This window comes from Enoplosus armatus, chromosome 8, assembly GCF_043641665.1.
Source record: "Enoplosus armatus isolate fEnoArm2 chromosome 8, fEnoArm2.hap1, whole genome shotgun sequence".
Classification (NCBI taxonomy): Eukaryota; Metazoa; Chordata; class Actinopteri; order Centrarchiformes; family Enoplosidae; genus Enoplosus; species Enoplosus armatus.
This window is the reverse complement of record NC_092187.1, coordinates 2,245,395-2,267,989: the sequence shown is the minus strand read 5'-3', so window position 1 is coordinate 2,267,989 and position 22,595 is coordinate 2,245,395. Positions and strand designations below refer to the sequence as shown.

The window sequence follows — 22,595 nt, the reverse complement described above, 5'->3', positions numbered from 1 at the left end:
TGAACAAACAAATCACTATTTCATATAATACATCAATTTTAACAACCACTAACACAGACATCCAATTCAATTATATAATGCTTCAATGACAAAATTCACACATTTCTACGATGAAAGCATTCTTGGTTATACATTTTTTTTTGATAGGTTTTCCCTTTTCACAGTAAAACTTATTTTATTTCTTTTACCTTACACTTGTTTACACTTTATCTTCCCTTTCTTTTATTTTGAAGAAAATAAATCGACCAACCCGGAAGTCTTATTTTTGAACTACGTCAAACAAGCGAGACACCGACGCAGAATCATGACGTTGCCTTTACCAAGAGTTCAGCAACTTCATCAGTGTGTGATATTATGCCACTACTAATAAAAATAATTATTGTATTTAGAATAAAACCTCTTGTGTGGGCTCGTTGCTCCGCACAGTGCCTCAAGTTGACACCACTAATGTGAAGGTAGGCTTCGTGTTTGTTGACGCCGGTACTGTAGTGCAGCTTCAGCAGCATGCTGGATGCTGTCAGCTAACTAAAAGACTGCGAAGATGCTACAGATGTTGCTCCTGTCACTGTAGTGACATAATGTCGTGTCACGTCATGTATCTGTTTCTTAACGTAGATAAAGTTTGAACTTTGTCACGGTGGCCGGTTGGTTTAGAATAATAAGTCCTCAAAACAGCATTTCATATACAGTAGCTAATGCTGGTTGGCATAACAAACAGACTGTCTCAGGCAAAACATCATCATGACCGTCCACAACCACCATCACCACCAATAACTAGCTAATAAAAGCTAACAGTTTAGTAAATTCTCCCTCTGTCAACTTTGCTAACCTTTAGGGGGAAGCAGGGGTTTGAAATGTCACCTCAGAAAGTGAGCATTGCAGATTTAATCACAAAGACAAAAGGTGAATTATTTTAGCTCCAGTAATTTGTTAATTTCAGTTTCTTCCTGCATTACTTGAAAAGTCATGTGCTCTCTCTGTCTTATTCTCCCATTTCTCTTTCTGTACCCCCCCCCCATTAAAGTGACCCCTGCTGTCATGCCCCCAACCATGGCTCAGATCAGTGATCCGAAGATCGCGTTTGCCTATCTGCGCCCAGCCTGTGTCCTGCTCACCCGAGAGCCCACCGTGACTAACGTGGAGACGCTGAGCGCCCAGCTGAAAGAAGTCAACGATGCCACGTTGCAGCAGCTCCAAGAGTACGTCCTCTTCCCTCTGCGCTTCGTCCTTAAAATCCCCGGGTACAAGAAGGACAAACTGGTGCAGGCTGTGGCTGAGGCCATGAGCTACGTACTGGAGAACACTTGTGTCCAGAGCTGGCAGACCCTCCATGACCTTCTTTCAGAGCTTTGCCTCTGCCTGTGCTCTCCAACCGATCCTGGGACACCCGCAGACACGTCGGAGGAGCTGAAATCAGCTGTGCTGAGGTGCCTGGACGCACTGCTTCATGCTGCATACGGTGATATAGTCTTCAAACTCTTTGAGCCTGTTATGCTGCCCGGACTGGGAGCTGCCATATCGCTGCTGCTGGCTTTAGGAGAGAAGGAGAAATCTCGAGGTGTACAGGCAGCAGCGTTGAAGTGCATCCAGGCTTTGACTCTGCAGTGTGATTGCACTCAGGAGCACGTAGTCCCATCCTCAGAGGAGAGATGCACTATTGGCGGCACCGTGGCTTCATTCTTACCTGGGATAACTGTTGCTGTAGCCAGGATCATCACAGGAGATCTGAGACAAGGCCATGCAGTCACAGTCAGGGCCATCAAGGTACCATATCTGTGTTCATTTGTATTTCTTGGTGGAATGATGCAGTCAGTACAGTCGTGCTTAAATGTATTAACTGCTGTATAACTTGTTACAAGTTACATTCATCGTGTAGCCTAATTTGCGATGTCTACAAGGATCATCACATAATGTAATTCTGCATATATTCACAGAATGTTCCCTTGTATCAGTTGACTGAAACCTTTGTGTGTTTTCTCATTAACTTTTAATGTTTTTGACCAATTGAAAGCTGCCTGAATTTTAACCGCCAGGGCACTGAAAAATGCAGACGTAGAAAAAAGTCCATCATGCCTTGTCAGATTTACAGACAGTATACAGATTTGTATGTAGCATATATAGAGATCTGTACATAGACTCATTTCGACTCCTCCATGCCACCAAAACTTGGTAGAAAACATGTCTACCCCTGTTCGGACCAAAGTAAAATAAAGTCATTATATCCTCGTACAAATGTAGTGCAATGATTTGTTTATGCCACACATCTCTTTTCACTCAGGTTTGGTCCAGGACTGTGGGGCTTGTCATGGAAGACGCTCAGCTTCAAGCCAGTGGGACAGGGAGGACTCCCTCACCGGACCTGGGGAGAATCGGACAGCTGGTGGTCCATCGGACACAAGACTGGGTGAAGTGCACAGCAGAGAGACTGTTTGTGCTCCTGAAGAAGATCATCTCCTGCACCTCGGCTCACCAGCACTGGACGGTTAGACTGGAGATGGTGGAGCTGGATGACCACCTGCTGGCCAGGTGTAGCCAGTCACTGGGAGAGTGCGTGGGACTGCTACTGGAAGCGCTGGTGGGAGCAGTCAATGACGAGGAGCCCAGAGTCAGAAAGAGGTTTGATTTGATTGGAAGTAGATGAAATTCCCAGACTACTTGATTTCAAGATGTTTAATGAAGCCTCTCTCCTATAGGTGTGAAGTCACTCTCAGAGAGGTGTCACAGAGGAATCAGAGCCGCGGCAGCACCAGTGATACCAGTAAAAGCAGCAGCAGTGCTCAGACCTTCACTGACGTGCTTTCAGAGAATCTCCACTCCCTGGCCACCTCCCTGCCCAGACTGATGAGGACCTCTGATGACCAGAAGAAGCTGTTTGTCCTCAACGTGTTTCTGGGTTATTTGAAAGTCCTGGGACCGCTGGTCTCTGTGGTGCTAAACTCGGCTGCGCATCTTGAGAGGATTTCAAAAGCACTGATGCAGGTAATGTTAGCTGCCATTTTGTCCGATTTTACTTCATATTCTTTTTTATTTGTTCGAATGGGAATCAGGGTAAAACATAGCTTCATGATTGTTGTTCAAATGAAGTCATTTTTTATACAGTAATAAGTGGAAGTTAAAGATCTAGTGGTTTTACATTTAAATGGGTTTTTATTTGTAAATCTTTGAGTTTTCCAGAGGTTTGTGGGTAGTCCCTGTACCAGTCATCTCAGCTGACATCTTAAACTCCATCACAGTTTAAAGGTCCTGCATGGAGTTGTTGTTTTTAATGACACCGGACGTTAGCGTAGCTAGCAATTCGTCCGCTTTAGCAAGCAAGTTACATGAACTTTGTGTTGGGCTCTGTGTTTTGGTGGGTGCCGGCCTTTTGGTGACGGCAGCGGACTGAGCTGAATGTGGAGCTGAAGAGAGACCAAGCACTCGGGAGCGAGCCTTTGGAAAACCGTCCCGAGTCCTGTACATAGAAATCAGTCCACATGCTGTTATAGGCAACCGAGAAAGTTGGGGAGGGTTTTTAAGTGACGTTATGTAAATTATTGCATATTGTTACGTGTGGACATATGGAACCTTTAATGTAGCCAAAGTTTCGCCGTAATACTGAGAGGAAACAATCCGTTATCTGAAAATAAGGCAATGTGTGTCCACTGCACATTTCATTAAGTGGGTTATTAACTAATTCCAATGCAGTGTGCATAAAAGTAAAAAGCCTAAAGGTACATTCTTTTTATCGATTATGCCAAATATTTTTCATGAAGGCAGCAGGAGATGTGTAAAAAAAATGTAAAGCTGCATGTTGTTGGGAAACGCTAACAACACTGACACATAAAAAGAACTATGGGCTGCATGTTTAGAATAAGCTACTGACGGATGTAGTACATTTTCTATAGTTAAATCTGAAACTTGTGTGGAAATAATATCCCAACAGGAGGAACAGTATTATCCATATGGTAGAGGATATATAGACCTGCAAAAAGCTGAAAAGAAAACATTTAACATTTAAACATACAGCCATGCAGCTGCAGTTCAATACCACCGCAGTGCCATAAATAAAATGCAAGAAGGATTTAATATGTGGTCTAGTTTTTTTACATTTTTTACTGAAATTATTAGTTTAATTCAGTTCGATTTGGCTGTTTCTTCATGCAAACATTGCTCGCAGTCTGGGAACGAGAAGTTAAGTGACCCACAGTTTGTCATGGAGCCGCGTGAACTGTTTTCAATATGTCCGTCTCCAACTCGTCTGCTAATTTGTAGAAGCTGTGTGTGATTAATCAAAGCCACACGTTTAATGTGCACAAAACAGAGGTTTCTGTGGTAGTTTTACAACAGTCTGATGCTGGTTGCACAAAATTTAACTATAATCAGAATAAAACTTTTTTTTATAGTGTGACCAAGAAAAGTGGGGGAAAAAAAGACAAAAAAAAACATGAATAAAGGGGTTTGTGTCATTTCAGAGAAGTTAATATGGGTGTGTTTTCACCAAAATAAAGTGGCCAAAATCATGGAACACAGGTACGCTAAGCTTTCGGCCTGCTCTTCTTGGCACCAAGATTGTGAGAAGTGCGTGGCTCCACTACACCCTCTCCTCCCACTGATTCACCAAGACACCAAACTGGCAGAGGCGAGGAAATAACCTCAGTGCTCTCTAGCAGACACCAAAATACAGCCTGAGGAGAGTCTCTTTCAACTAAATAAGAAAACAATGGATTTACAGGATGAAATCCACAAGGCGGTGTGAAAACCGGTGTAAAGTCTGTATGAGTGCGCCGGGTGATGTGCACATAACATCTGAATCACCTCACTCTTTCTACTGGATGCTGAGTTTTACATAGAGCCTATTTGTTCAGTTGGCTTTGGATATTTTGACTGAAGAAATATGCTATTTTTGTGTCAGGATACTGGGGCAGAAACCCAGATATTCTAACCAGTTTAGCCTTCAAATTTACCATATCTTTCATACTTGAACCGCAACAGATTAATGCACACACACACACACACACACACACACACACACACACACACACACACACACACACACACACACGCGCGCACACTTGTCAGAGATTATTCAACAAGGTAAAATTATATTTCCACTATGTTTCCCTCTGGCCAGCTTGGGGGCGGCTGCAGCCCCTACGGCCTCCCTTCAGTGTTTAGTGTGAGTGTTTACTACTTTACAGTGAGCTAAACATACAGTACTTGGATTTTTGTACGTCACTTGTAATGTCACTGTAATAATTTCAAATATTATTATGATATTTTTCTGTCATCAGTTTTTCATTTATACCTCACCCACGTTATAATTTCCATTTATCGTATGTTCTGTTGTAGCTACTTAAGAGAGTTTATTATGTTTTTCCCTTTATATCAACTGTGGTATCACTGCCAGTAAACCACTGTGAAACTACAGGCCTTTATTTCTTGTATGCTGGTTTAGGTTACTTACAGTACTTTTTTGTATGTATATGTTATATATGACGTGTTGCATAAACTCAGAATGTAGTATATCATACTGAACCTGCACCAGAAATACATCAATACAACTAAACTGTTTGAATATAATGTTGAATGACGTATGATGAAGTGTAGACAAAATTTAGTGTTCATAAGCCAATGATAGAATTAGTAGATTACGATTACGATTGTACAGTATTTAAGCATGTTAATGGTTGACAAGCTGAGTTAAGTTTGTTTTATAAAGTTTTCTTACTTACTGTGGGCAAGTTTCACGTGGGGGTCAAACTTGCCCCCCAAACACAACGCCCCTCTGTGTGCCTTCACAGGTGCTGGAGCTGGATGTGATGGACGTTCGCATTGTGGAGGAAAGGAGTTCTGCTGCTGCCATAGAGACAAGCTCAGGCTCTCACGATGCCTACGCTGCTCACATGCAGAGGAAGCATTTTCTCTACTTCACAGATGAGAAGATCTTCTCTGCGCTCAGGGAGATCTGTCGAACTTTAGGTAGGTACGAGTGCTGTTTGATATGAACTCAGAACGATCTACAGTACATTTCTTATCCCTCTTCATGCGTAACACTACTTTACGCCTGTGTCAAATTGATTTAAAAGTTGGCGGAGGCGGATACTAATACATAATGTATTAAAGCTGACTTCATTTTCTGCCTTTAAGTTTACATTTGACATTTTGTTTGACAGCCCTCCTCCCAAAAACTATAACAAGTAGCTAACTTTCCCTCTTCCTATCTTTAGGTTACTATGGCAACATTTACCTGCTGACGGATCACTTCCTGGATCTGTACCAGATGTCTTCTGCGTACAGAAAGCAGGCGGCCATGGTGCTAAACGAGATCGTCAGGGGTTCCGCGGGCATGGCCGTGGCAACAGAGGGTCAGGGTTTGGGGAGTCAAGTTCGGGGACATTCTGCCACCCAGGAAGACCTTAAAGTGGCAGTGGTGTCTGTCATGGAGGAGTACACCAGTCTGAAGAACTGGCACTTGATTACCATCAGCGAGGAGACTGATAGAGACTGGGAGGACCAACAGGTGAGCATAGTTTCAGCCCTGCAGCTTTGATATTTTGTCCTGAATCAGGATTTTAGTTACAGTTTAACATTGTTTTGATGTGGCTGTGGATTGTCTTATGTGCTTATGAATATTGCGTCATCGTTAAGTGATACTTGGCTATTTGATTTCACGTTCACGTTTTGCATCTCATTGTGCATTCTGTGAATATTTTTCTAGTCGTGTGTGATATCAGACTCCCCTGCTCAGCCCATATTGCACGACTCTTCCTGCATTTAAATATGATGGTGGTCGGCTCGCTTCGCTCCAAACAAAGCACTCCAGGCTTTATTGGGAAAGATATCCACACTTACTCACTCGCGATACGGCCTCGGAATGATCGCTGTGTGCTCGTAAGCCTCAACGGACTGAGCGCGGGGGGAGACTGCTCCAGGGTTTCAAGTAACTGCTCTAAACTTTCAAGGCTTAAGCTGACAGGCAGAGAAATTCTCTCAGGGCCTCCAACCAACGGAGGCCTGAAAAAGAAGAAGAAGTTTGTAGATAAACTTGCAGTTTCTCATTGTCAGCTGAACTGTGTGCCCAAGGAGGCACACCACCAAATGAAAAGGGCTCCAAGCACAGAAATATACAACACTGTAGAGCTGTTGTGGGGTCTTCCCTCAAGTCAGATTAATTACGTACATAAATACACGGTTGTACGGACAATCAGCTGTATATGCTCTGGGAACAGTTAGCACAGCTGCTGTCTTTACTCTGCACTGATACGGCAGGGTAACAGCTAGTTACTGATGGCTGATACAAATGGTCTTTTATGAGTTGGGGGGGGGGGGCTTGACCACCAATTGGTGTAAAATACTTTTTTAATGTATTGATTTCGAACCTCATGTGTCTTTTTCAAATGAAGGTCGGTGTCAGCTATCTAAAACCCACTCTCAAAAACATCACTGCACAGAGCTACTGAAAAACTCCACAAAGATTCTTGGAAGAAATATTTTCCTTGCTACTTAGTCCCTCGCTTTGCAACTAGCAAACTGCATCACACAAGAAATGGGAAACCTTATCTTCCAAACTGAACTTTATCCTAAAATGGCAGATCTCAAAGACCATTTTGTCGTAAAAGCGTTGACATAAATCTGGGTTTCAGTCGGCCGACCTTCACAAGGAAACATTCATTGAAATTAGTCCTGCTTGATGAGGGTCTACCCGCTGAAACATTCTGAGCAAACGTGACCCACAGTGTACAGGATTTCGGGTTCCTTCTCCTCTTGTCTTGTACTCAACTTTGTTGTTTTTCTCCTCATAAAAACAAAGTGTTCCATCTGTAAATTCAGGTTTAAACTTGTCTTCTTTATATTGACCTTTTATGTCTATTAGATAAAACGCAGTGTACAAAACAACTGTAAAACTGTATGATGCATGATAATGACACTTGTATTTTGTCTCTCTGTAGCTGCTCAGCCCATCCAGACTCCTCTCCATATCCAACAGCAACGTCAGCAACACTAATGCAAACTCTCTCCAAGTGATCCCTTCCACATTTGCCTCCCCGTCTCCGTCGTCGTCCGCCTCCACAATCCACCAGCTCAACAGCAACATCTGGCAGCTTTGTATCCAACTTGAGGGCATCGCCTGCTTCGCCCAGGCCCTTGGGCGTGACTTTCGTCCCTTGCTGATGACGTCACTGTACCCCGTGCTGGAGAAAGCCGGGGAGGAGACACTGCTGGTCAGCCAGGCAGCTCTGGGCTCCATGTGGGACATCAGTAAGGCTTGCGGCTACCCCTCCCTGAAGGAGCTGATCAGCGAAAACTCAGACTACCTGCTCAGTGACATATCACTTAACCTGCAGAGGCTCAGTCAGCATCCACAGGTAACCTTGACGCAGTTTGGCATGTTGTTAGAATGCTCAGTAATGCACCGTAGCACTAAAAACGGAGAATAATAAGAACGAAGGAACCAGAGACATCATTTTGGAGAATTTAAGAAAGCGTTCTGTGCAGGGAGAGTTGTTCAGTTACTTGAGGTAGTAAGAAATGATGAGTATTTAAAGGAGAAATATAACAAGAAATTGCTTGAATAAGTGATTTCATGAGCAGATAAGTTTGCACCAATGAACTGGGCAGCCACTAACAATTATTTTCATTATCAATTTAGTCAGAAAATAGTGAAGAATTGCATCATAAGTTCTCAGAGCCCAAGCTCGTTTGCTTGTAATGTCTGACCAGGTTTACAAAACAGAAAAAATCCTTAAGTTTGTCAGTGATGGCATTTCTCTTTGTTAATGTCCTTGATCAACTATCAGAGGTGGTGAACCTAATGGCAGTAGCAGTTTATACAGTGAAATCATACCCGCATTCATGGGGTACTCAGAGGTCGGACATTATTTCGGAAGTCTCACGTTTTGACTGAAAGGTGTCAAGGAGTCAAGTCCCAAGTCGAGACCAACAAGTCCCAAGTCTTGTTCAAGTCTTAAACTTGTCATCATGCACCCTTCGCCAAATGTAAAGACATTTACATTTCCCCAAACACAGTAACGGTTAGTATGGTCATTTGAAAAATACTTTATTACATTAAAAGACAAATGTGTGTCTTATCATATGGTACGTCGTTCCTATGACACGTATACAATCGTTTGTCATTTCTAAACAAAACGTTTTGCATGTTGCTGTCCATTTTTTTGTGGACCACGTCAGAGTTTTTACATCTGAATGTAATAATCTGAGGTATCATCTGTTGTCTGTCCACCGGTGTGCCAAAGCACCTTTCCCTCCAGTTAGCGCAATGTGATTGGCTGCTGTCAGACTGATTCAGAATCAGAATTCTTCAGGTTTATTCCCAAGTAGATTTACCCATACGAATACATTCAAAATACATCTGTTGTCAGGAAAATGAAGAGTTGATTGACTGCGCACGTTTTAATAACATATTCTTTAATCTTTGGTCTTGCGGAGGATATGAAGTCATTCCAAGTCACGAACATGTATTTCATCGTATTCCCGTCTTGTTGGCCAGGCTCCGCGGGTGCTGACAGTGATGTTGACTCACTCTGACTGCAGCCTGCTGCCTCTGGTTGGAGACATCGTTCAGGACGTGCTGATGGCTCTGGATCTCAGCTACGACAACACAGCTGCTCTTTTCTGCTGTGTGCTGCACGCGCTGATGACGGCACTGGGTGAGATTTCAGAAGTGATGTCAGCTCATTTATTACATATGGTGAGGGTGGAAAAGGATCAGGGACGCTACCGTACTCATACCATATCGTACCGTACCGTCCCACTCTCTACCACACTTTTGCCTCAGTTTTTAGTTCAGTTCTATTCAAAACATTTAAGGATGAATCATGGGTTTTGGTAGGGGGTTTTAGTATCCCATGACGTTTTAAAGAATAGATTGATAATAGAATTATTTAGTGGAAATACAGACTAGTCGCTCATTTTTGGCAATGTTGGAAACAAAATAAAGAAAAAGATCTCGCGTATTAACGCACACCTCGCTGCGTCACTAGCCTAACCTGGTTTCGTTGTTTTTCCACTAGCGAGGTGGTTTCCCTCCAGTTGTGGTAGGACCAGTGAGTCTCCCAGGCCCAAGCAGACCTCCACTCACAAGGAAGTCTTCAACATCCGCCAATTCCTGCTGGATCACCGCAAACAGAAAGAGCTGGCAGAGGGCATTGGAATAGAGGAGGACAACACTGAGGACCTCGGTAATACAGTACGGTGTCTGTACGAGGACAAAAGTCTCACCTAGTTGTAGAGGTCATATTGGAGGATAACGGTGATAGAAAATACAATATGAACAACAATAAAGTATGAAATGTAAGAGCCGTCTATCAATCATACATCATCTGTCTGACCATCACTGCCTCTCCAGAAGTCCCTCCTCCCACCGAGTGTGAGGATGTTGAAGATATCGGTGGTCCCGATGTGAAAGCAGAGCTTCCCTCCCACCTCTGCATCGCTAAAGACGTGATGGAGCGCTGCATTCATCTGCTGTCCAACCCCAGTCTCAGGCTCCGACTCAAGGTACTGCCTGTGGTTTTGACGTAGGGTGAAGGGGGAGCGTTGGGTTTTGACGATAAAAACCCTAGTGAGGATTGTTCACCGCTGTACAGGAGCCCCCTTTTTAAATGCGTAGATACTGTCGGAAGGTTTTAGTTTTGTCTCTGCACTGTGATGGCTTTGTATTGGTGTGACAAATCTCTGAGCACATGATACCATCATAAAGATCCAATAGAGAATAGACTGTATATATTCACACACACACACACACACACACACACACACACACACACACACACACACACACTAGTTAGCTAGCACAGCTCCATGTCATCCCTGAACACAAAGACATTCCAGGTCTATTGTCAAACTGACTCATTTTTAATTCCAACAAGTTAGCCACCCCAGGCTAACTCTGAGCTATAGACCCCCAGGATAACAATCAATTATTGTTATCGAATAGGTTCATAGGTTTTCTGTGTGCTTTCTAGTTTTAAAAACTGGGGCCACCGGTACTGTACAATCTCCCCCCGGGGATCAATAAAGTATTTCTGATTCTGATTCTGATTCTGATTCTAACAAATTGACATTACACAAGAGAAGAGTCTACAGTCATGCTAGCAGCTCTGTGAGGTTGTGCTTTGGGACGGCAGCGCTTCGACTTAAATGCTCACATCGTCACGCAAACATGCTCACAATGACAATGCGTGAACCGTGTTCACCATCATCCATCCAAATAGCGACTGAGATATTTAAGCCAAAAAGCCACCTGTGTACATGTATGTGTTGTTGTTACACTATAAGATGTATATTAATGGGTGTACTGCATGTCTTTGTCCAAAGGTGTTGGACATTCTGGAGCTATGTGTGTGTGTACTGAGTGAGAGGGAAAATGAATTGCTGCCTATGGCCCATCGCTGCTGGCCCGCCCTCCTTCAGAGACTCACAGCTGATGACCCTTTAGCAGTCCTCAGAGCCTTCAGGGTACGTAAAACAAGTCGAGCCTTTCCCTGGAAATCTTTAAAAATGAAAAAGTACACAAAATGTTCTTTAAATAACTGTTTATATAGTAATGTAATGTTGTATTACGTTATCAGGATCAATTCACTGCATGTCATTGTGTGCAGCAACTGAACAGATCTGATCAAATTGAATTGTTTTGCAAGCATGAAATATCGAAATGTGTGTCTGTGGTTTTAGGCACAAGAATCGTGTCAGTTTATTATGAGATAGCAATAATTCTGTGAAACACTTTTTTAAAACACATTTTAAACGAACAACACAGAAAAATCATTAAATTGATTGTCTTCCCAGAGCTGGCCCTTCAAACCATTGCAGCTGATGAAAATGGCTCGTCTTCAGTTGGACTATTTTTACATCTTTTATCATATTTTCCCTGACGAATCTGCAAAATCAGACACAACCAGTTTGTAAATGGTCATTTAGTTGCCCAGCACTAGTGAGCTATGGCCATCAGCAACACGGCAGCTTTTGGCTATATCGAGTTTTTGTTAACTGTCGTTCCTCCAGGGGATAATGCAGTGTAATTTGTTGGATTGTTAATGAAGGACACACTACAGGGACATTTTATTACATTTTGACAACTTGCTGTGTACATACATTACATGCTGAGTCTCTCTGCCAGATGCTTTGTACGCTGGGAGAAACATGCGGTGACTTCCTGAGGAGGAGGGTTTCGAAAGAGGTCCTGCCCAAGCTGAGCTCCTCGCTGGCACGGCAAGCTCCTATCAGCGCCAAGGCCGGACCCGTCTATACACACACCCTGGCCTACAAACTGCAGCTGGTTGTACTGCAGGGGCTGGGCTCACTGTGCCAGAGGCTGGACCTGGGTAAGAGAATAGGAGCACATAACACAAAAAAACACAATGATCACACGAGGTAAAAGGTGGACAAATAACTCTTGTGAACATTGATCATGGTTAATCCTAGCCCTAATATGGCAGGTTTCTTAATGAAGATTGGTGCAACATTATGGCCGCTTAAGCAAGAACATATTGAGGATAGATTGCCTTTGTACCAATGTAATATTTACCTAAGTGTGTTGTATAATGAGAGCTCTGATGAATAACCAGAGTAAGGTTGTGCTCAAAGTCAAGCGTTCAACAAGAAACAGGCAGACAGCCAGTCATTTACACGGCTCATGCAAAAACTCCTAATGGCAGCAGTATTTCAAAATATCGCTGTTGAAGGAATTATATGTACATATTTGCTTTCTGTCTGAGAGTGAGATGACAAGATCGATGCTGATTTTGTGTTTGTGCATTAAGTAGGGAGCTGCAATCAGGATATGGTTAGCCAAGCTTAGCATAAAACTGGGTCAAGGGGAAACAATTAGCCCAACTCTGGCCAAAGACTTTGACTTTGTTGTGATTTGGCGCTATATAAATTAAATTGAATTGAATTGAATTGAATTGAATAACTCCCCCTAAAGCCCCAAATAGTTGTTCACACATTTCTTTTCTGTTTTCTACGGGTTAGTCTTTTAAAATGTAGCCTTGGTTTTGCTGACTTTATTTTGAAAAGGGGCGGAGGTTAAAGCTTTTATACATCCAACCAATAGGACCTCCTCATTTCCAAGACTCCGTCAAAGATGCCGACACAAACACGCGCACAGAGTTTATAACAGAATTGAGGCATTCAGACATCCTTCAGATTGCCCTCTGCAAACACAGTGACTTTTTTTTATTTTTTTACCACCAGGTGGCAGTTTTGTATAACAGAGAAAACCAGACCAATTGTACCATAGCAGGAGTTCGTGTATCTCAATGCTCCTGCTCTGTTTTATTATGAAGGCCTGAAGACATGGTCCAGTGTTGCATCTTGAAGTCAGTATTGCTTTATTTACCTTCCCTTGGCCATAGCGCAGCCTCCGTCCCAGCACATCCAATGCATTACAGTGTGCAGCAAACCATACACGCCATGTGCACATTCTTAAAATCGCACAACACTCAATGGAATTTCATGACTAATGAGGCCTTTGCGCTGTTAAATTCAACGTATTTGAAAGATGACGTTAAACATACAGACGTAATAGACTTAAGATAGCCGACTGAGCCAACAGAATGCTTTCTGAATCCTTAGTTGCACTCAGAATAACTGCTGCCAGCAACTGTTCTCCCTCAAGCTCCATTTCACCACAATTAAGCAAGAAACGCTGTTAAATCTGCACAGCAATCAGCAAATCAAGAAGCTACGGGAAAGGAGGACATTTAATTGATTAGCTTGGAAATGTGATGTTTTTTTTGTTTTTTTTTAGAGTTGTGTATTTTGTGTTTGGCATCGCTTCAGTATCATAACTGAAAATGTTCATCCAAAGTAGCCTGGGGGATCGGCGCCAGTGTGTTACCAATGATGTAATTATGAGCTGCTTGTCTAATTTTTTCATCCATCATTATGTTCATTAAGCAGAGATGTCCCTGTTGCAGGCATACTGGGTTCAGATTGCTCCAATATTCCAACACTGCTGAATAGTCAAGAGTGGAACTAAGAGCCTCTTAATGCAGTGTGAGACTTCTTTTCACCTCTGTTTTGGCGTCTTTGTGTGTGCAGGTTGGAGTGGTTTTTCAAACCAGGTAACGGAAATAACATGCTCCTCACCTACAGTAAGAAGTGGTGCTTGCAATCAGCGAAGGGATTATGGTGAAAACGGGCTTTTCATTCGTTAAGTGGTAATCATAATCACTTCTACTTCCCAAGGACAGTGGGTCTTGCAAGAGCTGGTTGGTGAGGTTGTAGCAGCGATAAATCACTACGTAGAGGTTTAACACAGCCCTGATTCACAGGGCTCATTATTTTTGTTTGTTTTTTTGTATAAAACATGGCTGTAATTCTGATTTAGAAAATACAAAAATCTGGGCAAAAATCGGATCATCGGATTTTGTGATTTTAGGGGGCAGACTAGACGCGAAGACTTGGCATTTGATCTTGAGCCGTCGTATCTCCAGCCTGGTCACCTGTACAGTGGGGTGTGGAACTGGGTGATAACGTCCGAACCTCAGGCGTGTTTACACCCCTCCCGTTGAAGCTCATCGCTCACAGATGAAAAGTTAGCGACTGGTGACGCCATGTGTCACGGAGGTAGCAGTAGCTGCACTCCCTAGACCAACGGGGTTGGTTGGTAGCGGCAGGACTGCAGCAGTGGGGGAATTCCAAATGAAGGGCATGGATGGGAAGAAAATGCAAACAGCAGCTCCTGGGTGTATGTTCTGTCTATGTTCTATCTGTTACGTGAAAGATATTCTGAACTGTCATCACAAGAGGACCTTGTTTACTGTGAACTGCAGTAATCGGCCTTCCTGCAGCAGGAAAGATGCGGTGAAAATCTGATTAAACACAGAGGGGTATTTTTTGGTGAAGCAACATTGAACCTTATTCTTATACAGCAAACACAGCTTACATTCGGTATAACAAAAGAGACCTGTTTATAGAAATAGCAGTCCTGTTAGTGATGGTGGATTGTTCTTGTGCTCTATGTAGAAAGTCAGTGTCTGCTTCAGTGCAGTTAAGGGAGCGTGCTTCGGGTTCATAGTGGATGTGAACAGGGCTAGTTTAACAAGGCTACGACCCAGCAGCGGTGAAGAAGAGGTGGTATTTGGTGTTACGCACTGGTATTGGTGGCAGAGGGCTCTGGAGTAAATGCTCACCTAGGCAGGCAGAATTGGCGGCAGTAAGCTTTTGCACTCCAACCACACAGCGCTCTTCAGTCAGTGTCGGTGCTTTTGCTTTTTGAGCCCTCTAAGTGAGGTGCAAAGGAAAGGTGAGAAAAGCCATCAAGTGCGCCAGCAGAGAAGCCGTCTGTACCCATCTCCAGTAACAGAGAAAACGTGACTTCAGATGCAGTCGGATCAAGTGGCGCATCCCTCTTTGGTGCCGGTACAAATTTAAAACAAATAAAGAACGTTTGAACAGCGATTTAACTTAAACTAAGCACGCACGCCTACCTCGAAAGCTGCGTTCATAACATGCAAGACTTAGAACAGATATTGCAATATAAGACTTAATCTACAAGTTCAAAGCATTCAACAAAACATGTGAATGTTTTTACATTAGCAGTGGATCAAATGACATACATAATGAGAAATGTGTCACTTATAGTGATGATCCCACTCAGCTATATGGAGCTTCTTTTTGCCGCTCTTTTAGTTTTCCAACACGCAAATTAAGCTCTCAACAACCTTTTCGACTGCAGCTGCTTTTGACGAAGAAGCTCCAATAAGGCGGCACTAGCATTAGCATTTAGCTTTTTACCTTCACTCACGAACAAGAGCCCGAGATACTTGAACACACCCAAACTGGAAGGGAGCAGTCCACCGTTTTCTGGCAGAGAGTCCATGGCCTTCATGACTTGGAGGTGCTGATTCTCATCTCGACGCTTCACATTTGACTTCACGCCATCCCAGTGCATGCTGAAGGTCACGGTCTGAAGAAGCCAACAGAACCACATCATCTGCAAAGAGCCGAGAGGCAATTCTGAGGTCCCCAATCCGGACACCCCAGATCCTATCCATTATACTCACACAAACAAATCCACGAAATACGTGTAGACTGGAGGGGCAAACTCCCGTGACCCTGCAAGGGTAAAGAGCTGGTCTGTTGTTCCGCGACCAGGATGGAATCCGCATTGCTCCTCCTGGATCTGAAGTTCAACAATCAGTAGGAGCCTCCTTTCCCAGGGAGGCTGAGTAGTGTGATACCCCGATAGTTAAAGCACGCCCTCCGGTCCCGCTCTGCCTTACCGCAGGCGATTTTCCGCGGCCTCTCTGTGACATTGAAGAGGCGTGTCAGCCAAGACAGCCCAACAATATCCAGAGCCTTCAGCATCTCAAGACGAGTCTCATCCACGCCACGCCTCGCCATTGGGAGGCAGCTCGACGTTTTCTTCGCGGTGACCATGATTATAATCCATTCTTACTCACCTCATGCTTTCTGTTGTAATGTAAAAAAAAAAAGTAGTGTTTTCCACAAGGATATATTTGTTACACAGCCCAGATTGGGTTCATTACAAAGAAAGAATTTACAAAGAAGTACACTTCTAACAAACCCACCTGCATTTGATGTTGAAGTTGTCGTCTCTGTCAGCCCGATGAAGGCAGCAGCTCTCGGCGTCAGTGTTGATAAATTCCTGCCTTTCTTTACTTTTTACCATCAGATGTTTTTCTCCCAGGTTCCACGAGAGAGAGAGAGAGAGAAAAAAATAAACCTAACTATGCCGCCACAGTTACACCATTAGGGGATGTAATGATACATTCAGCTCACAATTAGCTTTGATATGCCTTACTGGGTGCAGGGCACTGTGATATTAACAGTATTTCAAACAAAATCGGAATATAGACATATCATGGCTGAATTATTTCACTGAATAATAGCCTCAGTTTCCTGTTGTTAGCAGAAAGAGGTGGAACCACCCACTTTCAGCGTTCGACATGTGTGTTCAGTGATGCTCTTTTGCACAGCGTTGCTGTAACCCGGGGATTATTTGAGTTACCATCGCCTTCCTGTCAGCTTGAGCCTGTCTGGCTATTCTCCTCTGACCTCTCTCATTAACAAGGTGTCTTTGCCGAACAGAACTGCTGCTCACAAGATGTTTTTTGTTCCTTGAACCATCCTCTGTAAACTCTACAGACTGTTATGCCTGAGAATCCCAGGAGCTCAGCAGTTTCAGAGATACTCAAACCACCCCGTCTGGCACCAACAATCATTCCAAGGTCAAGAGTCACTTTGATTGTAATTTCTCCCCCATTCTGATGTTTGACCTGAACAACAACTGAACCTCTTGACCGTGTCCGCATGCTGTCACGCACTGAGTTGCTGCCACGCGATTGGCTGATTAGATATCTGCATTAATGGGCGGGTGCAGGTGTACCTAATGCAGTGGCCACTGAGTGCATTATGGGTTTTTCCCAGATTGGTTGTTTGATTTGGAAAGAAGAATAACTAAAATATAAAGTCGCTTGGGTTCAGGTCTAAAAATCAGGCTCAGTCTTCAAGGCTCAGGCGTGGGCAGGGTTCCTATCTCGGTTTAATGCCTGTGCAGAGCTGGTAGAAAACGTAGCTTTTTGAAATTCAAGGACTTTAGTACCCACAATTTCTGCTCAGTAAACTGCACACAGAACACTTGCACAAAGAGGGGAGGATACAGATGCAACATTTGTGAGTCCGGCTTTGTCTGTACAGGCTGCTCACTCTCTGTTTGTCTGTGTAGGAAACAATTTCTCATCTATCTTTCTACATGCTTTCCTGTCTGCGTCTATACATGACACCAGGATTTAACTAGAGCCAAAATAGAAAGTGCTTTTGGTGATTTTGGCAAATAGACCTGGTGTGTCGTACATAAGAGGTTGCCCAGTACAGTACAGCTTTAAATAGTGGAAAAGCAGCCTCCTATTGCGTGACCACTGGAGACTACAAAAAGGCAACAGCAGCAACATTGCTTCTTCTCTTCAAATGTTTTATACACAACTCTCATATGGCTGGAATGTGTCTTTTTCTGTCACATTAAAGGAAAGAGTCTAGTCCATCCTTTTAAGATCCTTGTGCTCGATTTGTCTCACTGGCGCTTGATGCTGTCCTCCTTCATATCAGAGCAAGGGTGATTTGGAGTCGGAGATGGAAAGAATGTGAAAGAGCAGGAGTGAAGCAGCCGGCGGCTGCAGCCGTACTCATGTGAATACCGATTTGACTACAGCTTACCTCTGGGACGCCTGCAGCAAGCCAATTACCAAGCCTCAGTCACAGAGAGAGAATGACAGAAACACAGATTGACTGAAGCAAAGAATACGTTTCAGCCTCAGTTCCAGCCTCAGCTCCAATTCCACCCTGTTATTCATTTACCACAAGATTTAACAGCACCTGGCCCTCTCCTCTCTAGTATTTCTCACTTCTCTGCCTCTCTCCAGGCACCTTGATTCCACAAAAGACTACAGGCTATGAGTGCAGCAACAGAAAGGGAGGAAGAAAAGGGATAAAAGCGGTTGCTAAATAATCCCATTTAACTCTGAAATGTGCACTGCTGCTTTTATTCTTGACACACAGCGAGCAGGCCTGGTTCAAGCCGAGTGTGGGTTGAATTGGCAAATAGAGTAAGCAGAGAGGGAGAGAGACATGTTTTGAAATGAGGCTTGAAAGGCAGCCCAGTTTGCAGCTTAGGGAATCACTAAATGTCTGCTGGGAACGATGGAGAGAGAGAGAGAGAGAGAGAGAGAGATGGGAAGAGGAGATGAAAGAGTGGAAAGGAGTGGAGTGGACGGAGGGAGAAGGAGCTGGCGAGCCTTTGAAAGGTAGTTAAAGAAGAGGAGAAAGGAGAGTGAAGGCAGGTGGGTCAGTGTACATAAAACAGCAGGAAGTGAAGAAAAAAAAGAGATAAAGGGAAGGGCAGAGGGAAAAGAGGTAGCGCTGTCCACACTTATCCCTTCCTCAAAGGGGGAAGAGTGGATGTGTGAAATCCAGGGATGTGGAAACAGCCCGCTGTGAAATCTTTCCTCAGCCATCTCAGCAGTTTCTCTTAGCTCATTAGGAGTTAAAAAAAAAAAAAAAAGGTAAAGTCCAGATCTTTTTTTTTTGCCCTCTTTCATCTTCTCCTCTTCTTCTTTTATCCCGCCTCCTCCTTCCCTTTCCAATCTACCATCTTACCGAGCTACGCCGTATGCCGGCAACTGTGATTACATCTTGAGTTCCTGATCAAGTGCATTTTGATATTGATGTTTGCCGTTTGATTCCTGTGGTGATTATATTTGTCTTCTGATTTTTGTGGGCTCCAAAGAGCTATGAGCATCCCGGGCTTGATCTAAATGCATCATTGGTTGTGACAATAATCACACGGCTGAAATTCTTCATCTGTTTATTGATAATATGTAAAAAAAAAAAAAAGAAGAAAAAAAAAAAGAAGCTTGTTTCTGACAAGGAAAATTAATATATATTTTACAGTTGGGCTCAAAAAGACAGTACGGAGGATGAAATGCAGTAAAGGTCTTGTGTTTGTTTTTCTCAGGTGAGGCAGACCTGGATGCTGTTTGTGAGGCCTCCCTGCCCTACCTGAGCTGTAGACAACCCATCAGACTGCAGGAGGCCGGCTTAAGGTGAGCCCTTATCCAGTGATGCAAAGCAACTTAGTACTTGAGAACAGCTTTGAGGTAATTTGCCTTTCCATTTTATGCCAATATTGTACATTTTTCTTTCAGCTGTAGTTAATAGTTACATATAAAACAAACATATTCTGTTGCGTTGCTATAGATTACATCGCCCAACAGTATGTAAAGTAGTTGCGACACTCAAATGCTGCTTACGTGTCACAGGCGCCTTTCGGAGAAACGGAACAAAAGTCAGCATTTCTAAAAAAAAGAAAGAAAACGTTGTGCGTGTCCTCGAGGCCAAATAAACATGTTGAATTAAAGCTTGCGTTGTTTACATTCATTCATTAGCGCCACCAAGCAAACACAGCAAAGGATCCACTGGTTAAAAACACTGCCTCGTAGTGCTGCTTGTCGTCAGAAACTCCACATTGGTAATAATAAAACAATGAAATGATAAACATGGTAATACAACAGGCTTTCTAAGTAAAATACTCACATTCCATATGTAGATGAGAAGAGTCATCAGGCTATAATGATTCCTTACAAAAGCTGATGGTAAAAAAAAAAAATAAAAAAAAAAAACATTGTAAAAAGGTGATTACCCGCTGAAGCTTCAGCTGTACTTTAAAAAGGACTGTGTCCTTAGTTTCTTATAGTGTAGTCACACCTTTCATGGGGATGTGTTCTTGGCCAGCTTGCAGAGCAGAAATGATTACAACCACCAATAACAACGTTGTTTCAATGCACATATGGAGTAGTGTATTAAATAAGCTGAACCTGTTTAATTACAACTTTAAATGTAGGGCTTTTACTCGTAATTGAGTTTTTTTTATTATTTTTTTACTTTTACTGAAGTGAGGGATTTGAATACCACCACTTGCCCATTGAATGTAGATGACGTATACACAGCTGGTAGAAGATATTAGGAAGTTCCTGATAGACGCCGTAATCTGTCAAAAATCAAATCAATGAATAAATAAAGTTCACGACACATGATATCAATGACACAAGCCGTAACCTTTGGCCCTTGACCTTCGACTTTATCTGTCAAGGCTGCGTGAGTCAATATGCTGTTCATTCATAACCGTGTCCATCACAGCAAAATCCATTCGGGCTGAAACCAAATGTCAGTCCCCGCTGGGCCCCTCGTGGGGCCCCTCGGTCACACTGTTCACTCACACGTTATTGAATTTAGCATCACATAAGACAGAATGTGTGGCACTTTTGCTTGAAAAAGGATTAAATGATTATCAACATTGTTGTCAATTGATGTCCTTTAATCCGATTGACTGATTGATTAATCAGCTAGATACAGCTGAGTTTCTTTGGTGTTTGATAATATGATGTTTGACGTGCATATTAAAACTCTTCACCTGAGGATCTCACATTTAGTGGTCAGATTCTTTTCTTAGTAGGATGAAAACCAGCATTTGTCGAGGCTAAACAGTCATATTAAATGTAGAGGAAGCTTGGTGAATATTCAGGTCATCTGCTGTGATAACCATCTTCAGTTACGATGCTTTCGGGAAACACTTCTTAAGCTTAAGAAGGCTCGTAAGATGGGTTTTAAGATCACCTTAGCCTTGAGACGCTTTTGAGAAATGGCGCACTGGTGGGTAAACATGGACCTGTTGTCACCTACAAATCAACTATAAATACACTTAACTAAAGTACATTTAAGGTGTCAGCGTGCTTCATTAGAACTGCTTGTCGGGTGGTCGAATAGCTTCGGAAAAGCACGTCAGACGTTGGATTAGGGAGGGCTGTGTCCAACCGATCCGACATTCACAGCCACTTCAAGCTGTGATTGGCCAGCTGTGCTGAGGTGAGAGAGGACCCAGAACAACTCTCTCTCTAGTTGTCTTTCTTTTTTTTTTTAACTTTTCCCTTGTACCGCCAAGTGCAACGCTATGAATGTCTTCCAAGAGAGACTGTGTGAAAATGTGCACCGTTCTCCCCGCATTTAAATTGTTATATTATGTTGCCCTGCTCTGTATGACAGCCGGCTGTTCACTCATGCACACATGAACACTTTTGATTTTTGACGTGGTCAGATAAGATAACTTGTTCTGATCGAAGTAAAAGTACTCGGTGGAGGTAATAAAACAACTGAAGGAAAAAGGTGGTGCCGAGTTACGAGCTTACAGTCAAACTGTAGGACTGAAGCACTAAAGCAGGTGCACCTGCTGTGTTCTGCTCAGTCTGTCACGTTGGATTACAGGAAGGTGTCTTTTCATACCGTAGATATTATATGCACCTTATATGCAAAATACGGCCCAGAGCTAATCCTCTTCCCACGTATATCTTTCCACAGCGTTTTCCGACACTTAATCCAGGTGGATCCGGATGCCTTCTGGTTTACTCTGAACGAGCTGCACTGCCCGGCCTCCTACGTCCCGCCCCACCCCGACCTCCAGCCCGTACAGCTGAGCGGAATGGGTCGACCGAGGGACGAGTACTCGGACAACGTGCTGAAACTGCTGAGGGAAGAGTTTGAGACCGCCAGCCAGCCAGTCAACGAATGAACTAGTGATTGAAGCGATCGACTCATCTCTCGAACGGGCGGCTTGTTGAACCCCTGGCTCCACTATGTCAATAAACTGAAAGAAAATTTGACAATTGTGCCAAAAAAAAACAACTGCCATCAGATACGGCTGTGATAACCTTCGTGCTGTACACAGCTCTGATAAGCAGCAGGGCACAAAGGGAGATGTCAGTGAAGCATCTCTACTGCGGTCCACGCTCCTGCTGCAGTGTAGAAACCAGGACCAGGTCTCTTCTACATTAGGAGACATGCAGTGACAGTGCTGATGTTTTTCATTTCACGTGAAGGCACTGACGTATGCTGTATGCAAATACTATGCTATCCCTCTTCATGTCATTTCTTCACTGGCTCAAGAAATACCATATTCCTGACCACCTTTGCTGTTTTGAATTATTCAGTCTGTAGTTTCCAAGAAGTTCTGAACACATGGGACTTTAATACAGAGTAATTGTGCTGTTGGTGACCCAGATAAAAAATATTTTCGTGAC

At 43.3% G+C, this 22,595-nt stretch overlaps 1 protein-coding gene across 1 annotated transcript; it reads left to right on the top strand.

Annotated features, from left to right (window-relative positions):
* The first annotated feature begins 1,038 nt into the window (after positions 1–1,038).
* On the top strand, positions 1,039–22,087 carry tti1 (TELO2 interacting protein 1). Its single transcript, XM_070909726.1, has 13 exons — positions 1,039–1,764; positions 2,279–2,616; positions 2,694–2,979; positions 5,781–5,958; positions 6,207–6,499; positions 7,929–8,345; positions 9,488–9,647; positions 10,011–10,178; positions 10,346–10,497; positions 11,317–11,457; positions 12,119–12,323; positions 19,481–19,568; positions 21,877–22,087. The coding sequence occupies exons 1-13, from the start codon at positions 1,039–1,041 to the stop codon at positions 22,085–22,087; spliced, it is 3,363 nt and encodes a 1,120-aa protein (XP_070765827.1).
* Positions 22,088–22,595: the final 508 nt, after the last annotated feature.